This window comes from Pristiophorus japonicus, chromosome 17 (genome assembly GCF_044704955.1).
Source record: "Pristiophorus japonicus isolate sPriJap1 chromosome 17, sPriJap1.hap1, whole genome shotgun sequence".
NCBI classification, from domain to species: domain Eukaryota; kingdom Metazoa; phylum Chordata; class Chondrichthyes; family Pristiophoridae; genus Pristiophorus; species Pristiophorus japonicus.
In genome coordinates this window covers 55,717,158-55,739,550 of record NC_091993.1, presented here as the reverse complement: position 1 = coordinate 55,739,550, position 22,393 = coordinate 55,717,158, and the positions used below count along the sequence as shown (strand labels likewise).

Genomic DNA, 22,393 nt, shown 5'->3' with positions numbered 1-22,393 from the left:
TACGAGCAGATAGTGGAGGACCATCAGGAATAGGAAGTACACAAGGAACAGGCTTGTGACAGCCAATCGCGGAAGGTTGAGGGGGTCACATGTCCCTCCATTGATTCACTTCCTCCTTCTGTATGGACAGGGGGAACGTTAACTCCCCAGGAAGGGAAGTGGGGCGGGGGGGGAAATCTGTGCACAACCTGCTGGCAACGTGCCTACTTCCAGTTTAACCGGGGCGGGTTTAGGGGGAGGGGGGTGAGTGACCTGCTCTCGCGAGGCGTGTCGGTCATTTCACTATCTTATTGAGGCTCCGTGCCTCAGATATTAGCAGCCGTATGGAATTACAGGGTCGGGTTTCCCAGGGCACAGGAAATCCGGCAGCTGAAGGGAGGTGAGAAGGGCGGGAGCTAGCGGGCAAGTTTTTCCAGCATTGCTTATGGGCCAGGAGGGACAGGAATGCTTCCCCCGATCCCCCAATCGACCACTATCAGCTCCCCTCCCCGTGATCCCACGTTCCCCCACCCCATAGCAATCGCTCCGTCCTCGTGGGTCCCCTGCTGTGGCCTTCCAGTGCAGGCCTTCCCGTCTGACCGTCGGCAGGACATCCGCATTCCCCGTTTCCTCAGTCCAGGACCCTGTATCCCAGAGCCTGGTCAGTCTAGGACCCTGTGTCCCAGAGCATGGTCAATCCAGGACCCTGTATCCCAGAGCATGGTCAGTCCAGGACCCTGTATCCCAGAGCATGATCAGTCCAGGACCCTGTATCCCAGAGCATGGTCAGTCTAGGACCCTGTGTCCCAGAGCATGGTCAATCCAGGACCCTGTATCCCAGAGCATGGTCAGTCCAGGACCCTGTAACCCAGAGCATGGTCAGTCTAGGACCCTGTGTCCCAGAGCATGGTCAATCCAGGACCCTGTATCCCAGAGCATGGTCAGTCTAGGACCCTGTGTCCCAGAGCATGGTCAGTCCAGGACCCTGTATCCCAGAGCATGGTCAGTCTAGGACCCTGTGTCCCAGAGCATGGTCAGTCCTGGGCCTGCGTCCCAGAGCATGGTCAGTCCAGGACCCTGTATCCCAGAGCACGGTCAGTCCTGGACCCTGTGTCCCAGAGCATGGTCAGTCCTGGACCCTGTGCCCCAGAGCATGGTCAGTCCTGGACCCTGTGCCCCAGAGCATGATCAGTCTACAGCCTGTATCCCAGAGCATGGTCAGTCCTGGATCCTGCGCCCCAGAGCATGGTCAGTCCTGGACCCTGTGTCACAGAGCATGGTCAGTCCTGGACCCTGTGTCCCAGAGCATGGTCAGTCCTGGACCCTGTGTCCCAGAGCATGGTCAGTCCTGGACCCTGTGTCCCAGAGCATGGTCAGTCCTAGATACCTGTGTCCCAGAGCATGGTCAGACCTGGATACCTGTGTTCCAGAGCACGGTCAGTCCTGGGCCTGTGTCCCAGAGCACGGTCAGTCTAGGGACCTCTGTCCCAGAGCATGGTCAGTCTAGGGCCTGTATCCCTGTCTCCTTTAACATCACATACAGACCCCTACAGTCACTGGGGTAATTTTAAACCCCAAAATGAGTGGGCTTGGGTCGGGTGGGAAGTAAAAATGTAACAAATCTGAAACCTGAACCCTTGGAACACGCCCACTTCTGGGGCCAGGGGTCAGGCAACTAATCCGCTCCCAGGGGACAGGTTGTTCATTTGAATATTTTAGTGAGGTTGGGTGCCTGAAATTTCTTTCTCTGTTCCACCTTCAAACCTGGGAGGCCGCATTCACCATCCTCGGACACCCAGCTGCTGAAGGAGGCAAGCAATGCAGCATATAACGTGTCTGTGCCTTTCCAACACCACTGTGGGCCAAGAGGAGCAGGAGTGCACCCCCCCCACCGGCCCCCCAAGCAAACCAGTTAACCTCCCCAGCGATCGGACCCCTGCCGCGGCATCTGTCGCCCCCCCCCCCCCAGTGCCCATGATCTGCCCTCGGCCCCCCCACCCTTGTCCTCCACGAGCCCTCGTGATCTTTTCCCCACGACTCCATATCGCGCGTCTACCCCCCATCAATGTCGCCCCCACCCCCATCAATGCTCCCTGACCCCCGATCTCTCCAGCCCCTCATCAACGCCCCTCGACCCCCGATCTCTCCAGCCCCCCATCAATGCCCCCTGATTCCCGATCTCTCCGGCCCCCCATCAATGCCCCCTGATTCCCGATCTCTCCAGCCCCCCATCAATGCCCCCTCATTCCCGATCTCTCCAGCCCCCCATCAATGCCCCCTGATTCCCGATCTCTCCAGCCTCCCATCAATGCCCCGATTCCCGATCTCTCCAGCCCCCCATCAATGCCCCCTGATTCCCGATCTCTCCAGCCCCCCATCAATGCCCCCTGATTCCCGATCTCTCCAGCCCCCCATCAATGCCACCTGATTCCCGATCTCTCCAGCCCCCCATCAATGCCCCCTGATTCCCGATCTCTCTGGCCCCCCATCAATGCCCCCTGATTCCCGATCTCTCCGGCCCCCCATCAATGCCCCCTGACCCCCGATCTCTCCGGCCCCCCATCAATGCCCTCGACCCCCGATCTCTCCGGCCCCCCCATCAATGCCCCTCGGCCCCCGATCTCTCCGGCCCCCCCATCAATGACCCCCCAATCTCTCCCGCCCCCGATCTCTCCGGCCCCCCCACATCGATGTCCCCCTGATCTTTCCGGCACCCCAATCAATCCGCCCCCCCAATCAATGCCCCCTCCAATCAATGCCCCAAACCTCTCCGCCCCCCGCAATCAATGCACTCCCTGATCTATCTCACTCCCCCTCCCCCCAATCAATGCCCCCCCAATCAATGCCCCCAACCTCTCTGCCCCCCCACCAATCAATGCCCCCCCCATCAATGCCCCCAACCTCTCCGCCCCCACAAATCAATAGCCCCCCCAATCAATGCCCCCCCCCCCGCAATCAATGCCCTCCCCGATCTCTCTCGCTCCCCTTCCCCCCCCTATCAATGCCCCCAATCAATGCCCCCCAATCAATGCCCCCAACCTCTCCGCCCCACCACCAATCAATGCCCCCAACCTCTCCGCCCCCCCCCAATCAATGCCCTCCCCGATCTATCTCACTCCCTCTCCCCCCCCAATCAATGCCCCCCAATCAATGCCCCCAACCTCTCTGCCCCCCCCACCAATCAATGCCCCCCCCATCAATGCCCCCAACCTCTCCGCCCTCACCAATCAATGGCCCCCCCAATCAATGTCCCCCCCTATCAATGCCCCCAATCTCTCCGCCCCCCCAATCAATGCCCCCCCAATCAATGTCTCCCCCCCAAAATCAATGCCCTCCCCGATCGATCTCTCTCCCCCTCCCCCCAATCAATGCCACCAACCTCTCCGACCCCCCCACCAATCAATGCTCCCCCAAATCAATGCCTCCCCAATCAATGCCCCCAACCTCTCCGCGCACCCCCCCCCATGCAATCAATGCCCTCTCCGATCTCTCTCTCCGCGCCCCCCCCCCCATCAATGTCCCCCCGATCTCTCTGCCCGCCGCAATAAATGATCAATGCCACCTCCGATCTCTCCGCCTCCCCCCCCAATCAATGCCCCTCTGATCTCACCCCACCCACCTCCAATCAATGATCAATGCCCCCCACTGATCTCTCCCTCCCTCTCTCCTCTCTGCTCCTGGCTGTAGCCTGGTGTCACTGGCCGGACAGCCTCTCTGTCGGCTTGCTGCGGCCGGGGGAGTGATGTCTGGCACGGTACTGGTATTCTATCGTGCAGGAGCTGAGGGAAAGCCGATACTGATTGCCCGTTGCTCCATCTGTCGGCTCGACACACTCTTGGCGCACGGTCCCAGTGCCGACACTCCAGCTCTCACCGAGACCGGCCGCCGTAGACCGCACCACCACGCTGCTCAGACATCACTGTCCACCCACAGCGGCACCCAGCACGCCCAAACAACGGGTGCTACACAATCCGATATCCAGGCCACTGTGCCCTTTAACACTGACCCATGGATGCACTATCTCCTTTAACACACAGCCCCTGACCCCAAGAGTCACCATTCCCTGAGCTGAAGGTTCCCAATCCCTTTGCTCTTTGACTGGGTCTCATTGACTGGATGCCCAGTGGCCTGGGCATCTTGCTGGAGTTGCCACTCACCGTTCCTGTCCCGCAGTGTCCCATAGCTGGAGAGCGATGTGTTTGTTCCCCACCCTCAGGGTCTTCACTCGATAGTCGATCCCTGCATTAATGGAGGAACAGGTCAGCTGTGCGCAGTGAGCCAGGGAATACCCCAGGTGTCAGCGGGTTGATGCCATCCTCTCTGAGGGGAGCTGCGATGGAAGGGCTTGGGCCGGCGATAGTGCAGCACCAGCCTGGCCCACACCAATGGTGTCAGACCACAACTCCGACCTCACATGTCATTGCTACGTGGTGCCAGCTGTGGCTCAGTGGGCAGCACACTCGCCTCTGAGTCAGAAGGTCATGGATTCAAGTCCCACTCCAGGGACTTGAGCCCATAATCCAGTCCAACACTGCAGTGCAATGCTGAGGGAGCGCTGCACTGTCGGAGGTACCACATTTCGGATGAGATGTTAAACCGAGGCTCCGACTGCTCTCTCAGGTGAACATAAAAGATCCCAGGAGAGTATTTCGAAGAAGAGCAGGGGAGTTCTCCACGGTGTCCAGGCCAATATTTATCCCTCAACCAACATCACTAAAGCATCATTACCACATTGCTATCTGCGTGTGTAAATTGGCTGCTACGCATCCTACATTAGAATGGTTCCAGTGATGAGGGATTACAGTTACGTGGATAGACTGCAGAAGCTGGAGTTGTTCTCCTTGGAGCAAGGAAGGCTAAGGGGAGATTTGACAGAGGTGGAGTAAGTAAAGAGAAACTGTTTGCAATGGCTGAAGGGTCGATTAAGGTGATTGGCAAAAGAACCTAAGACAACGTGAGGAGAGAGTTTTTTGCGCAGCGAGTGGTTCGGATTTGGATTGCACGGCCTGATAGGGTGGTGGATACAGTTTCAATACTATCCTTCAAATGGGAATTGGAGAAATAATTGAAGCAGAATCATTTGCAGGGATACGGGGAAAGAGCGGGGGAATGAGGACCTTGGGGAGCAAAATCTGAGAACTATCTGTGTCAAGAAAGAAAGAATTGCATTTATATAGTGCCTTTCACATTCACAGGGGATGTGAAAGTGATTCACAGCCAATGGAGCACTTTTGATGTCCCATCACTATCATAGACAAATACGGCCATAGATTCTGCACAGCAAGAGTCCACAAACAGTAAATGAAACAAAAGACCAGGTTAGCAGTTTGTGGAGGTGTTGGTTGAGGGAGTAATGTTGGTCAGGACACCGGCATCAAACAACGATAAAGCAGACAGGGCCTCGGTTTAGAAACATTGGAAGGAAGGATCCTGCGACAGAGTGGTTCACAGTTGGATGGCGTCTAAACTGACAGTGTCATGCGTGACTAACTATGCTTTAGTGTACGATTCACACCGTGTAATAGTGTACGATTCACACCGTGTTATAGTGTATGATTCACTGTGTGTTATAGTGTATAATTCACACCGTGTTATAGTGTATGATTCACACCGTGTTATAGTGTATGATTCAAACCGTGTAATAGTGCACGATTCAAACCGTGTAATAGTGTACGATTCACACCGTGTTATAGTGTATGATTCACACCGTGTTATAGTGTATGATTCACACTGTGTAATAGTGTGTGATTCACTCTATGTTATAGTGTATGATTCACACCGTGTTATAGTCGATGATTCACACCGTGTTATAGTGTACGATTCACTGTGTGTTATAGTGTATGATTCACACCGTGTTATTGTGTATGATTCACACCGTGTTATAGTGTATGATTCACACCGTGTTACAGTCTATGATTCACTGTGTGTTATAGTGTATGATTCACACCGTGTTATAGTGTATGATTCACACCGTGTTATGGTGTATGATTCACACCGTGTTATAGTGTATGATTCACACCGTGTTTTAGTGTATGATTCACTTTGTGTTATAGTGTATGATTCACACTGTTATAGTGTTTGATTCACACCGTGTTATAGTGTATGATTCACTGTGTGTTATAGTGTATGATTCACACCGTGTTATAGTGTATGATTCACACCGTGTTATAGTCGATGATTCACACCGTGTTATAGTGTACGATTCACTGTGTGTTATAGTGTATGATTCACACCGTGTTATAGTGTATGATTCACACCGTGTTATTGTGTATGATTCACACCGTGTTATAGTGTATGATTCACACCGTGTTACAGTCTATGATTCACTGTGTGTTATAGTGTATGATTCACACCGTGTTATAGTGTATGATTCACACCGTGTTATGGTGTATGATTCACTGTGTGTTATAGTGTATGATTCACACCGTGTTTTAGTGTATGATTCACTTTGTGTTATAGTGTATGATTCACACTGTTATAGTGTTTGATTCACACCGTGTTATAGTGTATGATTCACACCGTGTTATAGTGTATGATTCACACCGTGTTATAGTGTATGATTCACACCGTGTTATGGTGTATGATTTACACCATGTTATTGCGTACATGTGGAAACTGACTCCGTTTTTTAGAATGATGTTGCCAAGGGGCAGCATATAGATGAGAAATAGGAGGGGGCCAGGGACAGGTCCTTGGGTGCACCATAGGTAATGATGCGGGGGCGGGAAGAGAAGCCGTTGCAGGTGATTTTCTGGCTACGATTAGATGGATAAGAATGGAACCAGGCGAGTGCAGTCCCACCCAGCTGGACGATGGTGGAGAGGCAGTAGAGAAGGATAAAGTGGTCAACCGTGTCAAAGGCTGCAGACAGGTCGAGAAGGTCGGGGGGGATAGTTTACCTTGGTCACAGTCACAAAGGATGTCGTTTGTGACTTTGATAACCGTGCTGTATCCGCCATGGGAGTGTTTGATGCGACAGTGTAGAGGGAGCTTTACTCTGTATCTAACCCGTGCTGTACCTGTCCTGGGAGTGTTTGATGGGACAGTGTAGAGGGAGCTTTACTCTGTATCTAACTCGTGCTGTACCTGCCCTGGGAATGTTTGATGGGGCAGTGTACAGGGAGCTTTACTCTGTATCTAACCCCGTGCTGTACCTGCCCTGGGAGTGTTTGATGGGACAGTGTAGAGGGAGTTTTACTCTGTATCTAACCCCGTGCTGTACCTGCCCTGGGAGCGTTTGATGGGACAGTATATGGAGAACTCCCATACCCGACCAGGACTGTGTGACGGGGAATGTCCCTCCCAAACACCCAGACTGTGGCTGTACAACAAACAGATACCCCTTTCAATCATTTTTGCCCCTTTAAGTGAAGCAGCTGCCATACCTACTGTGGCAGCTAAACCGGGCTCAAAATTATCATCATGGAAACGTTGAATGAAGGACGTTTTTCCAGTGTTAGGATTCCCAACAAACATGATGTTGTAGAGATGGTCGGGTTCCTTGGTCCTTTCCACCTGTGGAATGGAAGGAGATAGAACCTATTGAATGAGGAATAAGCATTGAATTTCCTGCATTACATAGGATTACACAGCATATACGCCACAGAAACAGGGCATTCGGCCCAACCAGTCGATGCCGCCGTTCATGCTCCACTCGAGCCTCCTCCCGTCTTTCCCCATCTAAATCTATCAGCTTAACCCTCTATTCCTTCTCCCTCATAGGCTTGTCTAGCCTCTCCTTAAATACATCGATACTATTTGCTTCAACCACTCCCTGTGGTAGCGAATGTGGTAGAGATTGTAGAGGGATGTGATCGGGGCCCAGGAGAGGCGTGAGTTTGGGGCCAGAAGAGCTGAGGGCCCAGGGGCAGCACGGGCCAGCCCACACTGCGATATGTGTGCGCACTCGGTCCGTGCAGCAGAGCAGATCTCCAGTCGTCTTGGTTAACCCTTGCTATCGACCAAGACCTCGCTCTTTCAAGCCCGTGTGGTGGCTGGTGTGCAACGGTCACCCCACGTTAAAAAAATCCACGCACAGGCATCTTCCACCCTTCACGATTTAGTTTGGACCTGGAATTTTAGGTCCTTCATTGAAACACCTGTGAACTTTTTGACGTGGAAGCAAGTCATCCTCGGTTCGAGGGACTGCCTATGATGATGATGTGGTAGCAAGTTTCACATTCACACAACCCTCTGGGTAAAGAAGTTTCTTCTGAAATCCCTATTTGATTTCTTGGTGATGATCTTATATTGATTGCCTCTAGTTATGCTCTTCCCCACCAGTGGAAACATTCTCTCTGTATCCGCTCTATCAAAACCTTTCATCGTTTTAAAGACCTCTGTTAGGTCACCCCTCAGCCTTCTCTTTCTGAGAGAAAAGCCTGCTCACCATTTCCTGATATGTATACCCTCATATTTCTGGTATCATCCTTGTAAATCGTTTTGCACTCTCTCCAGTGCCTCTATATCCTTTTTATAATATGGCGACCAGAATTGTACTCAGTACTCTAAGTGTGTTCTAAGCAAAGTTCGATACAAGTTTAGCATAACATACTTTTCAAATCTATCCCTCAAGAAATAAACCCTAGTGCTTGGTTTGCTTTTTTATGGCCTTGTTAACCTGTGTCGCTACTTATGTGACCTCCCTATTTTTCCTACCAAAATGTTATCCCTCACGTGTATCTGTGTTGAATTTCATTTGCCAATTATATGTCCATTCTGCAAGTTTATTAATGTCTTGTAATTTGTTGCAGTCCTCCTTAGTATTGACTATCCCCCAATTTGGTGTTGTCTGCAAATTTTGAAATTGTATTTTTGATTCCAAAGTCTAAATCATTAAAATAATGTGAATGACAGTGGTCCCAGCACTGATCCTTTTGGAACACCATTAACCAGCTTCTGCCACTGTGAATAGCTGCCCTTTACCCCTACTCTCTGCTTTCTGTCTTGGAGCCAGCTAGCTATCCATTCTGCTACTTGTCCCCCGACTCTGCATTCTCTGACCTTGTTAATCAGTCTATTATGGGGTACTTCATCGAAGGCCTTTTGAAAATCTAGATAGATTACATCTGCTGCATTACCCTTGTCTACTCTCTCGGTTACCACTTCAAAGAATTTTGAGGTTGGACAAGCGAGACTTTCCCTTTTTAAATCCATGCTGACCATTCATGACGACATTGTTGGTTTCTCGATGTTCTTCTGTTTTCTCCTTTATCAGGGATTCCATTATTTTTCCGACCACCGATGTTAAATGACTGGTCTATAATTCCCTGGACATGTTCTGTCCCCCTTCTTAAATATAGGTATTACATTGGCTATCCACCAGTCCTCTGGCACGACACCTTTTGCTAACGAATTATAAAATATGTGCAGTAATGCCTCGACTATCTCATCCCTAGATTCTTTTAAAATGCGCGGATGCAATCCGTCCAGACCAAAGGTTTTATCTTCGTTGAGTTTGATTAGTTTCTTTAATATATCTCCTCGTTTCATTTTAAATGTACTTATGTCATTTCTAAGCTCATCAGTCAATGGAAAATCTTGTCTGCCTCACTGGTAAATGCTGAAGCAAAATAGGATTATGTATTTCTGCCATCTCTCTATTGTTGCCTATGGTCTTATCCTGTCCATCTCGAGACAGGACACTGACCGAGACAAGCTCACATCTCTGTATTACATGCTAATCTGTTGACGACAAACTCAAAAAGTTGTCGTCTCCAAGCCTCAGTTGGTTGTTGTGCCCTGAGGCCTGTATCTGTGTCTAGTGCTGAGGGGAAGGAGAGCCAGTTCCTGCGGGAATGAGGCCTTGCTGCTGGTGTGACAGTGGAGAAGCCTGGTTCCCAGGCCCAGTTACCTCTTTGATAGTCTCTGCTGCTCCGTCTCTTGCTGCTGTTTCCTCACCGGCTCCACCTCCATCAGTGCCGGATCCCACACTCACTTCCTCACCCTCCACCCTCAGGTGAGGGAGCCCAGGGCCCTCTTCCAGGGGGTCCGCTGTGATCGACGTGTCACGAGGTGCACGGCGGCGGATTGAGCGAGTTCTCTGAAATCTGCGGATCAGGAATTACAGAGGGAGAAGAGGATCACTTTGTGCTGATCATCAGCGATTGTGGCTGGGCGATTGCTGCTCTGGGGCCGGGAGGCAGAGCTCGGGGAGATAGGAAATGATCAATAGAAAAGGTTCAATGATACAGATGGCCTAAGGAATGGCAGACAGGAGGCTGCTGTCGATATCCTTATTGCAACAGGAAACAGCAAAGACGTGATCAGGATAACTAACGAATTTGCATTTTTTAAATTCATTCCCAGGACATGAAATGGGCCTGGGCCATATTACTCCCTTTCCCTGAGATCAAGCATGTGGTGTGGGAATGGAGTCATGTGTAGGCCAGACAGGGTAGGCCAATGGCTTCCCTTCCCCAAAGGACCTCAGTGAACCAGGTGGCTGCTTACAATAATCCGCTTGCTTCCATGATCATTTCCATCTGATCCCAGCGCACAATTTACCAGATTTATTCATGAATTCAATTTCCCAACTTGACATAAGATTTGATCTCTCAAACTCTAACATGCTCGTGCAGACCCAACTGCTGGCCTACCTCACATCCTCAGTACATCCCACAGCACTACCACCACTCAGTTGCTCTGGATGTACAGTCGCTGACGTTATATAGAGGGTGGTGCACGTAGAAATGGAAACAGATCTGGGCACCAATGGTCATCATTCTCTCTTAGCAAAGCCGATTAAATTCTAAGCGAGAGACTGTGGCGAGTGAGCTACGAGTTGAGCCAGGATTTTGGACGCACGCAGAAGGCAGCATCACTTGGTGACCCGACCATCACAACAGGTGAGACAAGATCTGAGTGCTAACAGAAGGGCAAGCAGAACAGTATGGGCCTGGGACCTGAGCACAGACTGGGCAGGGTACTGGGGAACGGGGGCGAGACACGGGGCAGGACTCTGCTCCTCAAGGTGTGGTGATGCTCAGAACAGATAAACTGGACATTTCACTGACATATTGACAAGGAAGCAGAGGACACAGGGTGAAATAAGTGAGCTAGTGAGACCACACCAGTTCAGCAGTCGCTGTGAAAGAGGCAGGCAGGATAATCACTTTATACAAAGTCTGATTCTTCCATCAAAAAGAAACTGCAGAAATATCTGATTGGGATCAGGAGTAAAGACTTAAAAAACATGTCGTTATTTATTCTCAGGATGTGGGTGTCACTGGCAAGGCCAGCATTTATTACCCATCTCTAATTGCCCTGGAGAAGGTGATGGTGAGCCGCTTTCTTTGAACCACTGCAGTCCGTGTGGTGAAGGTGCTCCCACAGTGCTGTTAGAGAGGGAGTTCCGGAGTAATGAGCCAGCGACGGTGCAGGAATGCCAATATATTTCTAGTCAGGATGGTGTATAACTTGGAGGGGAACGTGGAGACGGAGTGTTCCCATGCACCTGCTGCTCTTGTCTTTCTAGGTTGTAGAGGTCGTGGATTTGGGAGGTGCTGCCGAAGAAGCCTTGGCGAGTTCTCGGTTGGTGCAAATGGAGATAACCAATTCCTCCATGGGACACAATGATTCCTGTGCCCCTCGGGCAATACTACCACTTACCCTTCCTTTTGCTCTTGTTCCCCCTCATTCCGATCCTGGGCCTCCTGCAGCTCATGTTGGATCTGCTCCAGCCGCGACACCAGCTCCTGATTGGTCAGATTGAGCTTGTGGTTCTCAGTGCTGGTCTGGTCCTGTTTACTGCGCAGAGAGATGAGCTCTGCCTGCAACTGGGAGGGGAGAATCAACAGGTAAACACAAGGAAGTCTGGGACTCTCCAAACCATTGTTGTTGGACATTATTCCAGTATCAGCTAATCTTTCGACTGGTCTTTGGTAGAATGCTAGCATCATGGAATGACACAGCACAGGAGGAGGCCATTCGGCCCATCGTTCCTGTGCTGGCTCTGTGAAAGAGCGATCCAATCATTCCCACTCCTCCGCTCTTTCCCCAAAGCCCGGCACATTTTACTGATTCACAAATTGATCCAATTCCCTTTTGAAAGTTACTATTGAATTTCAGGCAGTGCATTCCTGATCACAACAACTCGCTACATTAAAACAATCTCCCCGCTGGGTCTTTGGCCAATCACCTTCGCTCTATGTCCTCTGGTTACTAACCCTCCCGTCACTGGAAACACTTTCTCCTTATTTACTCGATCAAAACATGCCATCATTTTGAGCACCTCTATTAAATTTCCCCTTAATCTTCTCCACTCTAAGGAGAACAATCCCAGCTTCTCCAGTCTCTCCACATCACTGAAGTCCCCCATCCCTGGTACAGTTCCAGTAAACCTCCACTGCCCCCTTGCTCAGGCCTTTTCATCCTTCCTACAGTGTGGTGAACAGAACTGGATGCAGCATTCGAACTGAGGCCTAACCAGCTCAGCCTTCCCATGCTATCCTTTGCTTTGACCTTTCCTTGACGGTGTAGCGGACACACACACAGCAGTAACCCAGGACAGCCTGACTGATCGGGAGCAGGGTGGGGTACACCGGGGACCCTTGGCCTCCCTGGTCTATCAGCAGATCGGAATCTCCCTGTGGGGGTAGCACTGGGAGGGCCAGTTCCTGCGGGAATGAGGCCTTGCTGCTGGTGTGACAGTGGAGAAGCCTGGTTCCCAGGCCCTGTTACCTCTTTGATAGTCTCTGCTGCTCCATCTCTTGCTGCTGTTTCCTCACCGGCTCCACCTCCATCAGCACCGGACCCCACACTCACTTCCTCACCCTCCACCCTCAGGTGAGGGAGCCCAGGACCCTCTCCCAGGGGGTCCGCTGTGATCGACGTATCGCGAGGTGCACGGCGGCGGATTGAGCGAGTTCTCTGAAATCTGCGGATCAGGAATTACAGAGGGAGAAGAGGATCACTTTGTGCTGATCATCAGCGACTGTGGCTGGGCGATTGCTGCTCTGGGGCCGGGAGGCAGAGCTCAGGGAGACAGGGAGCTCGGCACTGCAGGAAGGATGTGGAGGCTTAGAGAGAACAGAGAGCAGAGCCACTGGGATATTGCCTGGTCTGAGAAATACTCGCACACAGGAAGAGTTACCATTTGGGGCTGTTTTCACAGGAAGGGAGCAGATGACAAGGATGATTTGAGAGAGGGGATAAAGTTATGAAGGGACGGGATAGAATCGAGTGCAAGAGGGTAGAGCAGGATCTGGGGATGGGACAGGGAATGGGATTAGGATCAGTGCTGGAGTAGACCGTAAACACCAGCACGGACTCGGGGGGCCCAACGGCCTGTTTTCAGTGCTGCAATTGCTGCATCATTCTGTGTGACGAAAGATTGGAAAACAAATGGATCAATGGCACAGATGGGCCACTTGACGGCAGACGCAGTTTAATGTCGATCCACACAGTGTCGGGAAAGAGAAATTGCACTGAGCCGAAATGGGTTGTTGGGCAAAGAGAGGGAGGAATAGAAATGACCTGAGGTCAGAAATACATGTGTGACGTGGAATTGGAGGATACAGGGATGGGAGAATGACTGAGGTAATCCAATGCTCCATGGGACACAACACTTTCTGGGCATCTCTTACCCTTCTCTCTCCGCTCACCGTGTGCGGGGAGCATGCGGGGAGCGTGCGCAGTGTGCGGTGACTGCGCAGTGGGCGGGGAGTGAGCAGGGAGTGAACGGGGAGTGAGCAGGCTGTGAGCGGGGAGTGTACAGGATCACTTACCCCTCTCTCTCCCCACGTTGAGCTTCCTCCTGTTGGCCCACCAGCCGATCCTGAGCCTCCTGCAGCTCCCGTTGGATCTGCTCCAGCCGCGACTCCAGCTCCTGATTGGTCAGATTGAGCTTGTGGTTCTCAGTGCTGGTCTGGTCCTGTTTACTGCGCAGAGAGACGAGCTCTGCCTGCAACTGGGAGGGACACGCAAAGGGACCGCGTCACATCACTGACTGGAAGCAAAACCTCTCATCAAATGTACTCGAAACCACCTCTCTTTCTCACCATCTCTCTCTCTATTGTCTCTCAGTCTCTTTCTCTCTGTCGCACATTGTCAGCCTCACTGTCTCTCTCTCTGTCAGGCCCCCCATCGCAGGCCTGATCACAGGCTGCAGGATCCAACATTTCACCCCCAACCCCAGCCCTGGAATGATGCTGGGAAAGCAGTGAGACTGCGCAGGGAAATTCACACCAATGTTTGCACCCAATTCCCTCCATCTGCAAACTCCCCAAATTGTCTCTTTTTCATGCAGCAACTGAATATGTGTCACAATGACCCCCTGAATACTGGTAACATAAGACACGGGGACACAGTGAGCACAGATTGCCCATAGAAATGTGGCTCCCTCTCAGTCTATGATTCTCTGGGTTGGATTATCGGCACGTTTGCGCCTGTTCCCGCCCCGGTGGACGGTAAGTGATGTTTCTAGGCGTAATGCCGAGTGTCCAGCTATTACCGCCCGGACGGTAAATTCGGCTCATGGTTTGCGGCGGTGCAATAACTTACCGCCCCGCCCTCTAGTTTCACTGAGATCGTGACGTCAATCGTCGAGCAACGCTCCACTACCGTCTCGGATGCAAGATTGGGCCTTAACGCCTCATTCAACGCCCACCCCAGGAAATATCTGACAAACCAGGAGGTCCCTGGGTGCAGCAAACGGTATTGGCAGTGTATTTAAATGGCGGGAGGAGGATCCGACATCGCAGCTCACACTGACTGCAACGGTTGGGCACAGCACGCTGCATCAAGCTCCAACTCACAAACATCACTTTTATCTCCCATTACAGAGTCCTTACATCGTCAGTGAGAGAATTTAATAGGGGCATTATTAGTTCACCCAGCATATCATGCTGCATGCTATTGCCAGGCAGTGTCAAACTTGAAGAAGGGCTCTTGGTCATGTCGGCCCACGGATGAGGAGGATCCAAAGACATCCGGGGAGGAGGGCTTATCACCCACGGGTTTACAGGCACCAATGCTCAGACCTCCAGCTCCCTGAGGAGCAGTGTGTGAGAAGGCTGCGCTTACGAAAAGATGACAGAGATAATGCCTGCACCGCTCTGGAGGCAGCCTTCAACACTCCCCTCACCAGTTTCCCAATTCATTGTGGTGTGCTGCATGTTGCACAGCTTGGCCACCATGAGGGGCCAGACATTGCCCCTGGGGATTGCAGGCCCACCTCAGGAGGAGGAGGACGATGAAGAGGAGCCTGGTGAGGCGCCCAGTGGATAGCCCCCCCCATCCACGGGGGAGGCAGCGTGGAGATGCTGCTGGACCAACACTCGCACATCACCAGCTCATAATGGACCGGCTCCTAAATGGAGAAACTGAGGGATGGAGCAAATCCTGGACACGCTGTGTGCCCCATAAAGGCACATCGCCGGTGAGCGTGGGAATGATGCACAACGCACCAACGGCAAAGGATCAATCATATATTTCACTGCAACAAAGTGATAGAAACTCGCCCACCAAAATAAAACCATTCAATGTACCACGTGATGTTTCAGGACCCTGAGCAACAGTGAACTTCCTTAAATCCACAAAATGTTGTTAACCCCGTGATTTCCGGCTGGGGCTCAAAACCTTGTGTGTGTGAGGCCTGATTTTGCTCCCCGATCACGGAGCCTCATTTCTTGCTGAGTTTTGCAGACGAGGGTGCAAACTTTATCCACGCAGTATCAGGACCGCCCCGCCCCCATTACCACTCAAAGGCCCAAAATCCAGCCCAGATTCTATCTCCATAAATATATTCAGTACTTGTCAGTAACCAACACGATGAAATCTCTCGCACAGAGGAAGCTAATTTGAAGATGAAATTCATGTCGCCCCTTTCCAATGTGAGAGTGCTGCTTGCCGCACTGTTTCCTTCAGCCAAGGTACCCAGCTGTGGAGAGGGGTTCTGTTCAGAAGGTTCTGCCATTATTCCACCCACTCTGTTATGTATTCAACCAGCATTGTAACCTATGTATAATCTGACCGAAGTTGTACACTGTGAGAAGAATGACCACTAGGTGGTGAACTTGTGGGAGACTCGCCTAACCTGGACCTTCAGGTATAAAAGGGGAAGCTCCACCCACTTTCATCACTTGAGTGCTAAGGAATAAAGGACAGGTTACAGACTGACCTTCTCTCAAGCATGGGCCTCGTGTGCATTTATACTGTATAGCAAGGACGTATCACACGCCCCTCTCCCCATTCTCATCCACAGTCAGTGAGACTCGGTCGCTGCCCAGTGTGTGAGCCCAGTGAGGTCACATGAACCATCACTCTCCCCTGGTGTGTACTGTACATGTACCAGAGCTCACCCTTACACACACCCACAGTGACTGAATCCCCCCTTTTCCCCGCTGTGACCTTCCCTCATTACCTGCAGAAAAGCTTCATCGGAACGTGGTCCCACACTGCCAGGAGATTGATCCCGCTCTCTGTAATAAAACCAAAGAATTAAACCAAAAAGGGAACAGCAATAATCATGGGTGATTTTAACCTCCATATTGATTGAACAAATCAAATTGGTCAGGGTAGCCTTGAGGAGGAGTGCTTAAGGGGTGGGTTCCTTGAGCAGTATGTAACGGAACCAACCAGGGTGCAGGCTATCTTAGATCTGGTCCTGTGTAATGAGACAGGATTAATAAACAATCTCCTCGTAAAGGATCCCCTTGGAATGAGTGATCATAGCATGATTGAATTTCAAATTCAGATGGAGGGCGAGAAAGTTGGATCTCTAACCAGCGTACTAAGCTTAAATAAAGGAGACTATGAAGGTATGAGGGCAGAGTTGGGTAAAGTGGACTGGGAAAATAGATTAAAGGACGGTTGATGAACTGTGGTGTACATTTAAGGAGATATTTCACAACTCTCAAGAAAAATATATTCCAGTGAGCAGGAAAGTGTGCAAGAGAAAAGATAGCCATCTGTGGCTAACTGAAGAAATAAAGGATGGTATCCAATTAAAAACAAGGGCATACAAAATGACCAAAACTAGTGGAAGGACAGAAGATTGGGAAGCTTTTAAAAGCCAGCAAAGAATGACTAAAAAATGATTAAGAAAGGGAAGATAAACTATGAAAGAAAACTGGCACAAAATATAAAAACAGATCGCAAGAGTTTCTATAGGTATATAAAAAGGAAAAAAGTGGCTAAAGTAAATGTTGGTGCCTTAGAGGACGAGACCGGGGAATTTGTAATGGGGAACATGGAGATGGTAGAAACTCTGAACAAATATTTTGTATCAGTCTTTACAGTAGAGGACACTAACAATATTCCAACAGTGGATAGTCAAGAGACTATAGTGGTGGGGGTGGGGTGGGGGGGGGGGGGGGGCGCAGGGAAGAAGGAATTTAACTCAATCACAATCACTAAAGAGGTGGTACTCAGTAAGATAATGGGACTAAAGGCAGATAAATCCCCGGACCTGATGGCTTGCATCCTGGGATCTTAAGAGAAGTAGTGGTAGGGATTGTGGATGCATTGGTTGTAATTTACCAAAATTCCCTGGATTCTGGGGAGGTCTCAGCAGATTGGAAAACTGCAAATGCAATGCCCCTATTTAAAAAAGGAGGCAGACAAAAAGCAGGAAACTATGCACCAGTCAGCCATCTGTGGTTGGGAAAATGTTGGAGTCCATTATTAAAGAAACAGTAGCAGGACATTTGGAAAAGCAAAATTCAGTCAGGCAGAGTCAGCATGGATTTATGAAGGGGAAGTCATGTTTGACAAATTTCCTGGAGTTCTTTGAGGATGTAACGAACGGGTGGATAAAGGCGAACCAGTGGATGTGGTGTATTTGGACTTCCAGAAGGCATTTGACAAGGTGCCACATAAAAGGTTACTGCACAAGATAAAAGTTCACATGGTTGGGGGTAATATATTAGCATGGATAGAGGATTAGCTAACTAACAGAAAACAGAGAGTCGGGATAAATGGTTCATTTTCTAGTTAACAATCAGTAACTAGTGGGGTGCCGCAGGGATCAGTGCTGGGACCCCAACTATTTACAATCTCTATTAACGACTTGGAAGAAGGGACTGAGTGTAACGTAGCCAAGTTTGCTGACGATACAAAGATGGGAGGAAAAGCAATGTGTGAGGAGGATACAAAAAATCTGCACAAGGACATAGACAGGCTAAATGAGTGGGCAAAAATTTGGCAGATGGAGTATAATGTTGGAAAGTGTGAGGTCATGCACTTTGGCAGAATAGATAAAAGAGCAAGTTATTATTTAAATGGAGAAAGATTTCAAAGTGCCACAGTACAGAGGAACCTGCGGGTACTTGCGCATGAAACACAAAAGGATAGTATGCAGGTACAACAAGTGATCAGGAAGGCCAATGGAATTTTGGCCTTTATTGCAAAGGGGATGGAGTATAAAAGCAGGGAAGTCTTGCTATAACGATACAGGGTACTGGTGAGGCCACACCTGGAATACTGCGTGCAGTTTTGGTTTCCATATTTACAAAAGGATATACTTGCATTGAAGGCAGTTCAGAGAAGGTTCACTAGGTTGATTCCGGAGATGAGGGGGTTGACTTATGAGCAAAGGTTGAGAAGGTTGGGCCTCGACTCATTGGAATTCAGGTGAGAGGTGACCTTATCGCAATGTACAAGATTATGAGGGGGTTTGACAACGTGGATGCAGAGAGGATGTTTCTACTGATGGGGGAGACTAGAACTAGAGGGCATAATCTTAGAATACGGGGCCGCCCATTTAAAACTGAGATGAGGAGGAATTTCTTCTCTCAGAGGGTTGTAAATCTGTGGAATTCGCTGCCTCAGAGAGCTGTGGAAGCTGGGACATTGAATAAATTTAAGACAGAAATAGACAGTTTCTTAAACGATAAGGGCATAAGCGGTTATGGGGAGCGGGCGGGGAAGTGGACCTGAGTCCATGATCAGATCTGCCATGATCTTATTAAATGGCGGAGCAGGCTCGAGGGGCCGTACGGCCGACTCCTGCTCCTATTTCTTAAGTTCTTATGTCATCAGACAGACAGGGAGAGACCGTCCGTGACAGTGAGAGGGAGAAGCGTTACTGGAGAGCTCATTTCAGGCTCAAATCTGACACCAAGGTTGAGAACAGTCTGGTTCAGCCTCAGACTGATGTTGGGGAGAGGGATGGAGTCAGTGGCTGGGGAACGGAGTTTGTGGCGGGGACCGAAAACAATGGCTTCGTTCTTCCCAATTTTCAATTGGAGAACATTTCTGCTCATCCAGAACTGGATGTCGGACAAGCAGTCTGACAATTTAGAGAGCGTGGAGGGGTCGAGAGAAGTGGTAATGAGGTAGAGCTTGGTGTCATCTGCGTACATATAAGGGCCAATAAGGAAAAGGCAGACTTGTTAAATGTGGACTTTGTCTCCATGTTCACTGCAGAGCAAGAGGGCAGAAGACCAGTAATAGAAGGAACCCAAAGATACATCGAGGGGAAGAACCTATTGGATTAAGCCATGAATGAATCAAATGGTGGAACAGACTCGAAGTGCGAGGAGAGTGTGCGCAGTGTGCGGGGAGTGTGCGGGGAGTGGGTGCAGTGTTATGTCTGTAATGCACTTATGAATGACTCCACGAGGCAATGTGTTGCAATCAAACTATAGTAACCTTGGTCCTTTTATTCGTAACTCCAGAGTGAGGCACAAGCATGGTGAGCAGCGTTTTATACTGGGCCCTGCACACCTATGCAAGTGACCCTCAGGTCTCCCACCGCAGTGCCCTCTGGTGGACAGCCTCTGCCATAGGGGCAGGAAACCACGGTCTCCACCAGTTGCACCCTCTAGTGGTGCCAGCATAGCATATATACAGTGTACGCCTTATCGATAGTACATCAGGTAATAAGCCTCCATCTTACGCAACTATACAGTGACTACACAGAGAGTATATCTATAGTCTGCATATATAACACCACTCTCCCCCAAGTCCTTTGTTCCGATTGCCTTTGCACTTTGTGCTCTGGCTTAGCTCCCCCAGACTTAAGTGCCAATAGCCCTTGCACCTTGGCTGTGCCTTGGCTTGGCTCTCTCCCTGTTAACCCCCAAGTCCTTTTGCCACAACATTGGATAGTGGTTACCAGTTTGGATGGTTCGATGATGCAGAGGTGGTTCCAGTGGGTTCTGGATGTGATCCATGTGTGTGTCCATAGCTACACACATCTATTTCTCCCCCCCCCACCCCCGCTCACAGCGATATCATGCAGCAGGCCCGTTACATTAACATACAGGATCAGACACAGTGTAATTACAAAGAAAGGAAGTTACAGTTTGTATCGTGACACCTTGGTTCATTGACTTACATTCATTACATTTTGCGGTCATGCGCCAGGATTGTGTAGATTGCATTCATGTTTCAATCATGGTCAGTACTGAGGTAGCAGTACAGGTATGCGAGGACGCAGATTCCAGAGCAACCGGACGGGGTCCTAGTCATCTGATAGCAGCGCTGCGCCCCCTGCTTGGTTCGCTCACCTGGCCAGGACTCATGGCCTTTGCCGTTGCCTAGTGGTGAGCAGAGCCATAGATGTGTGTGGCCTCCCTGTCCTCCTTTGAGGGCTGCAGAATCTTCTGCCTGCTCTCTAAAGATGTTGGGAACCTGGCTGTTCCAGGAACCGCTTGGAAAACTCAGTTCTGACCTTTCGCTGCCGGACATGGCCGAGGTAGTGACTGGGTCTGGAGGCTGCGTAGTCTCTACCCAGGTGGTGGGCAACGGCGGCTGACTGCGCGTACTGATGCCATTTTCGTTTCCAGGTCCGTGGCGAATAGTGCCATCGGGTGCCTGCAGCATGGGATAGACCTGGGGCAGGGTATCAGGATCAGTGCCTTCACCCTCCCGAGGTCGCTGGCCTATAACTTGTGGGGATACCTGGGGCAGGTCATCAGGATCAGTGCCTTTACGCTCCTGAATTCGCTCGCTTGCTACTTTTGGGGACACTCTATTCCCGACATCTCACAACAACATTTTGTTCTTTACATTAGGACTGATACCGACATCTCGCAACAACATTTTGTTCACAATCTTAATCAGCTTGTTACATTGATTGCCATGCATACAATGTCTCTTTCAGTTCAGTTGGTTGCAGGTCTCCTTTAAGAGAACCCTGCTGGCTTTACCCCAATCAAATCCTCTGTTAGACACCACGTGTTGGTCCCTCAGCATTGCACCTCGTGATATGACCGCGGCCAGCTTTTCTTTTCAACCACGCTACATCTCACTGCAGCAGAGACGCCATCTTGCCTCTGTCCTCGAGGTCGACTGTCTTAATCCTTCTCTCCCGCGATTCTGCCACAAAAACTGGAAGAGTGCCTGTGAATTCGATCTTCCTCTCCAGGAGTCCTGCCACTGGAGCCGGGAAGGTACTTTTAGGTCATTCACGACTGCATGGCAATGATCTGACCAGATGGATGATCTGTGCCTCAGGTCATTCGCTGGTCTGTTCTCTGGTGCCTGGCCCAAGTGAGGGTGAGGTTTTGCGCTGCCTCTGAGCACAGGGGACATTGATTGCTGCAGTGAAGAGGTCTTCCCATTTCCACTGGATCTTCCCCATCCACCTTCTTCCAAGTCGTGTTGGACCATCACTTGCAACAATTCAGAGGTAACTTGTGCACCACACCATTGTGGATTACACTTACATCCGCACTACCAAGGACTGATATCAGCTCCTTGGTGTTGGTGCACAACTTTTTCTGTACTGGAACCAGCTCGGGTCGTTTTTCATTCCATAGCCTCTCAAAGGCATCTTGGCTCATCACTGACTGGCTCGCTCCCGTGTCCACTTCCATGAAGGCTGGAACGCCGTTTACCTCGACTTCCATCTTCACTGGAGAACAATTGGTGGTGCAGGTATACACTTCATAGACTTCTTCTGGGGGCTGAGCTGCCTCTCTGGCCAAATCGTCATACACCCCACTGGATTCAAAGTCATCTACCAAGTCCTCTGCTACACGGTGAGTCGTATTTCTTTTACACATACACTGAAGGTGGCCCTTCGTCTTACAGGCTTTGCATATGTACTCATCAAACTGACATTTGTGAGCCCTATGGTTTCCTCCGCAACGCCAGCATGGTGCTACTCGATTAGCATCCCTCAGCGGACTCCAAGTTCTGGAACCCTGAGGTCTGTGCTCTTTGCCCTGGGCAGAGCCACGTTCTACAGTGTTGCCTGTGAAAGGCACCATTCTGTGTACAGTACTTGCCGGGTTTGAGTACACAGGCTGAATAATTTGCTTGGTGCTGCAGGTCGAGGTCATGAATGCCTGACTGATGCTGATGGCCTTCTGCAGATTGACTGTGGTGTTGGCAGATAATAGCTTGTGAAACAGAGAAACATAGAAAATAGGTGCAGGAGTAGGCCATTTGGGCCCTTCGAGCCTGCACCACCATTCAATAAGATCATGGCTGATCATTCACCTCAGTACCCCTTTCCTGCTTT

General features: G+C 50.4%; 1 protein-coding gene across 1 annotated transcript in view; it reads right to left on the bottom strand.

Moving 5' to 3' along the window:
- The window catches only part of LOC139227745 (uncharacterized), a 244,833-nt gene that overhangs the window by 33,257 nt on the left and 189,183 nt on the right, over window positions 1-22,393 (bottom strand). Inside the window, exons 37-43 of the mRNA XM_070858741.1 lie at window positions 16,343-16,400; window positions 13,707-13,888; window positions 12,661-12,856; window positions 11,590-11,756; window positions 9,833-10,028; window positions 7,365-7,494; window positions 4,137-4,218 (exon numbers count right to left, since the gene is read on the bottom strand). Coding sequence (XP_070714842.1) covers window positions 4,137-4,218; window positions 7,365-7,494; window positions 9,833-10,028; window positions 11,590-11,756; window positions 12,661-12,856; window positions 13,707-13,888; window positions 16,343-16,400 — 1,011 coding nt within the window. The remainder of the gene's footprint in view (window positions 1-4,136; window positions 4,219-7,364; window positions 7,495-9,832; window positions 10,029-11,589; window positions 11,757-12,660; window positions 12,857-13,706; window positions 13,889-16,342; window positions 16,401-22,393) is intronic.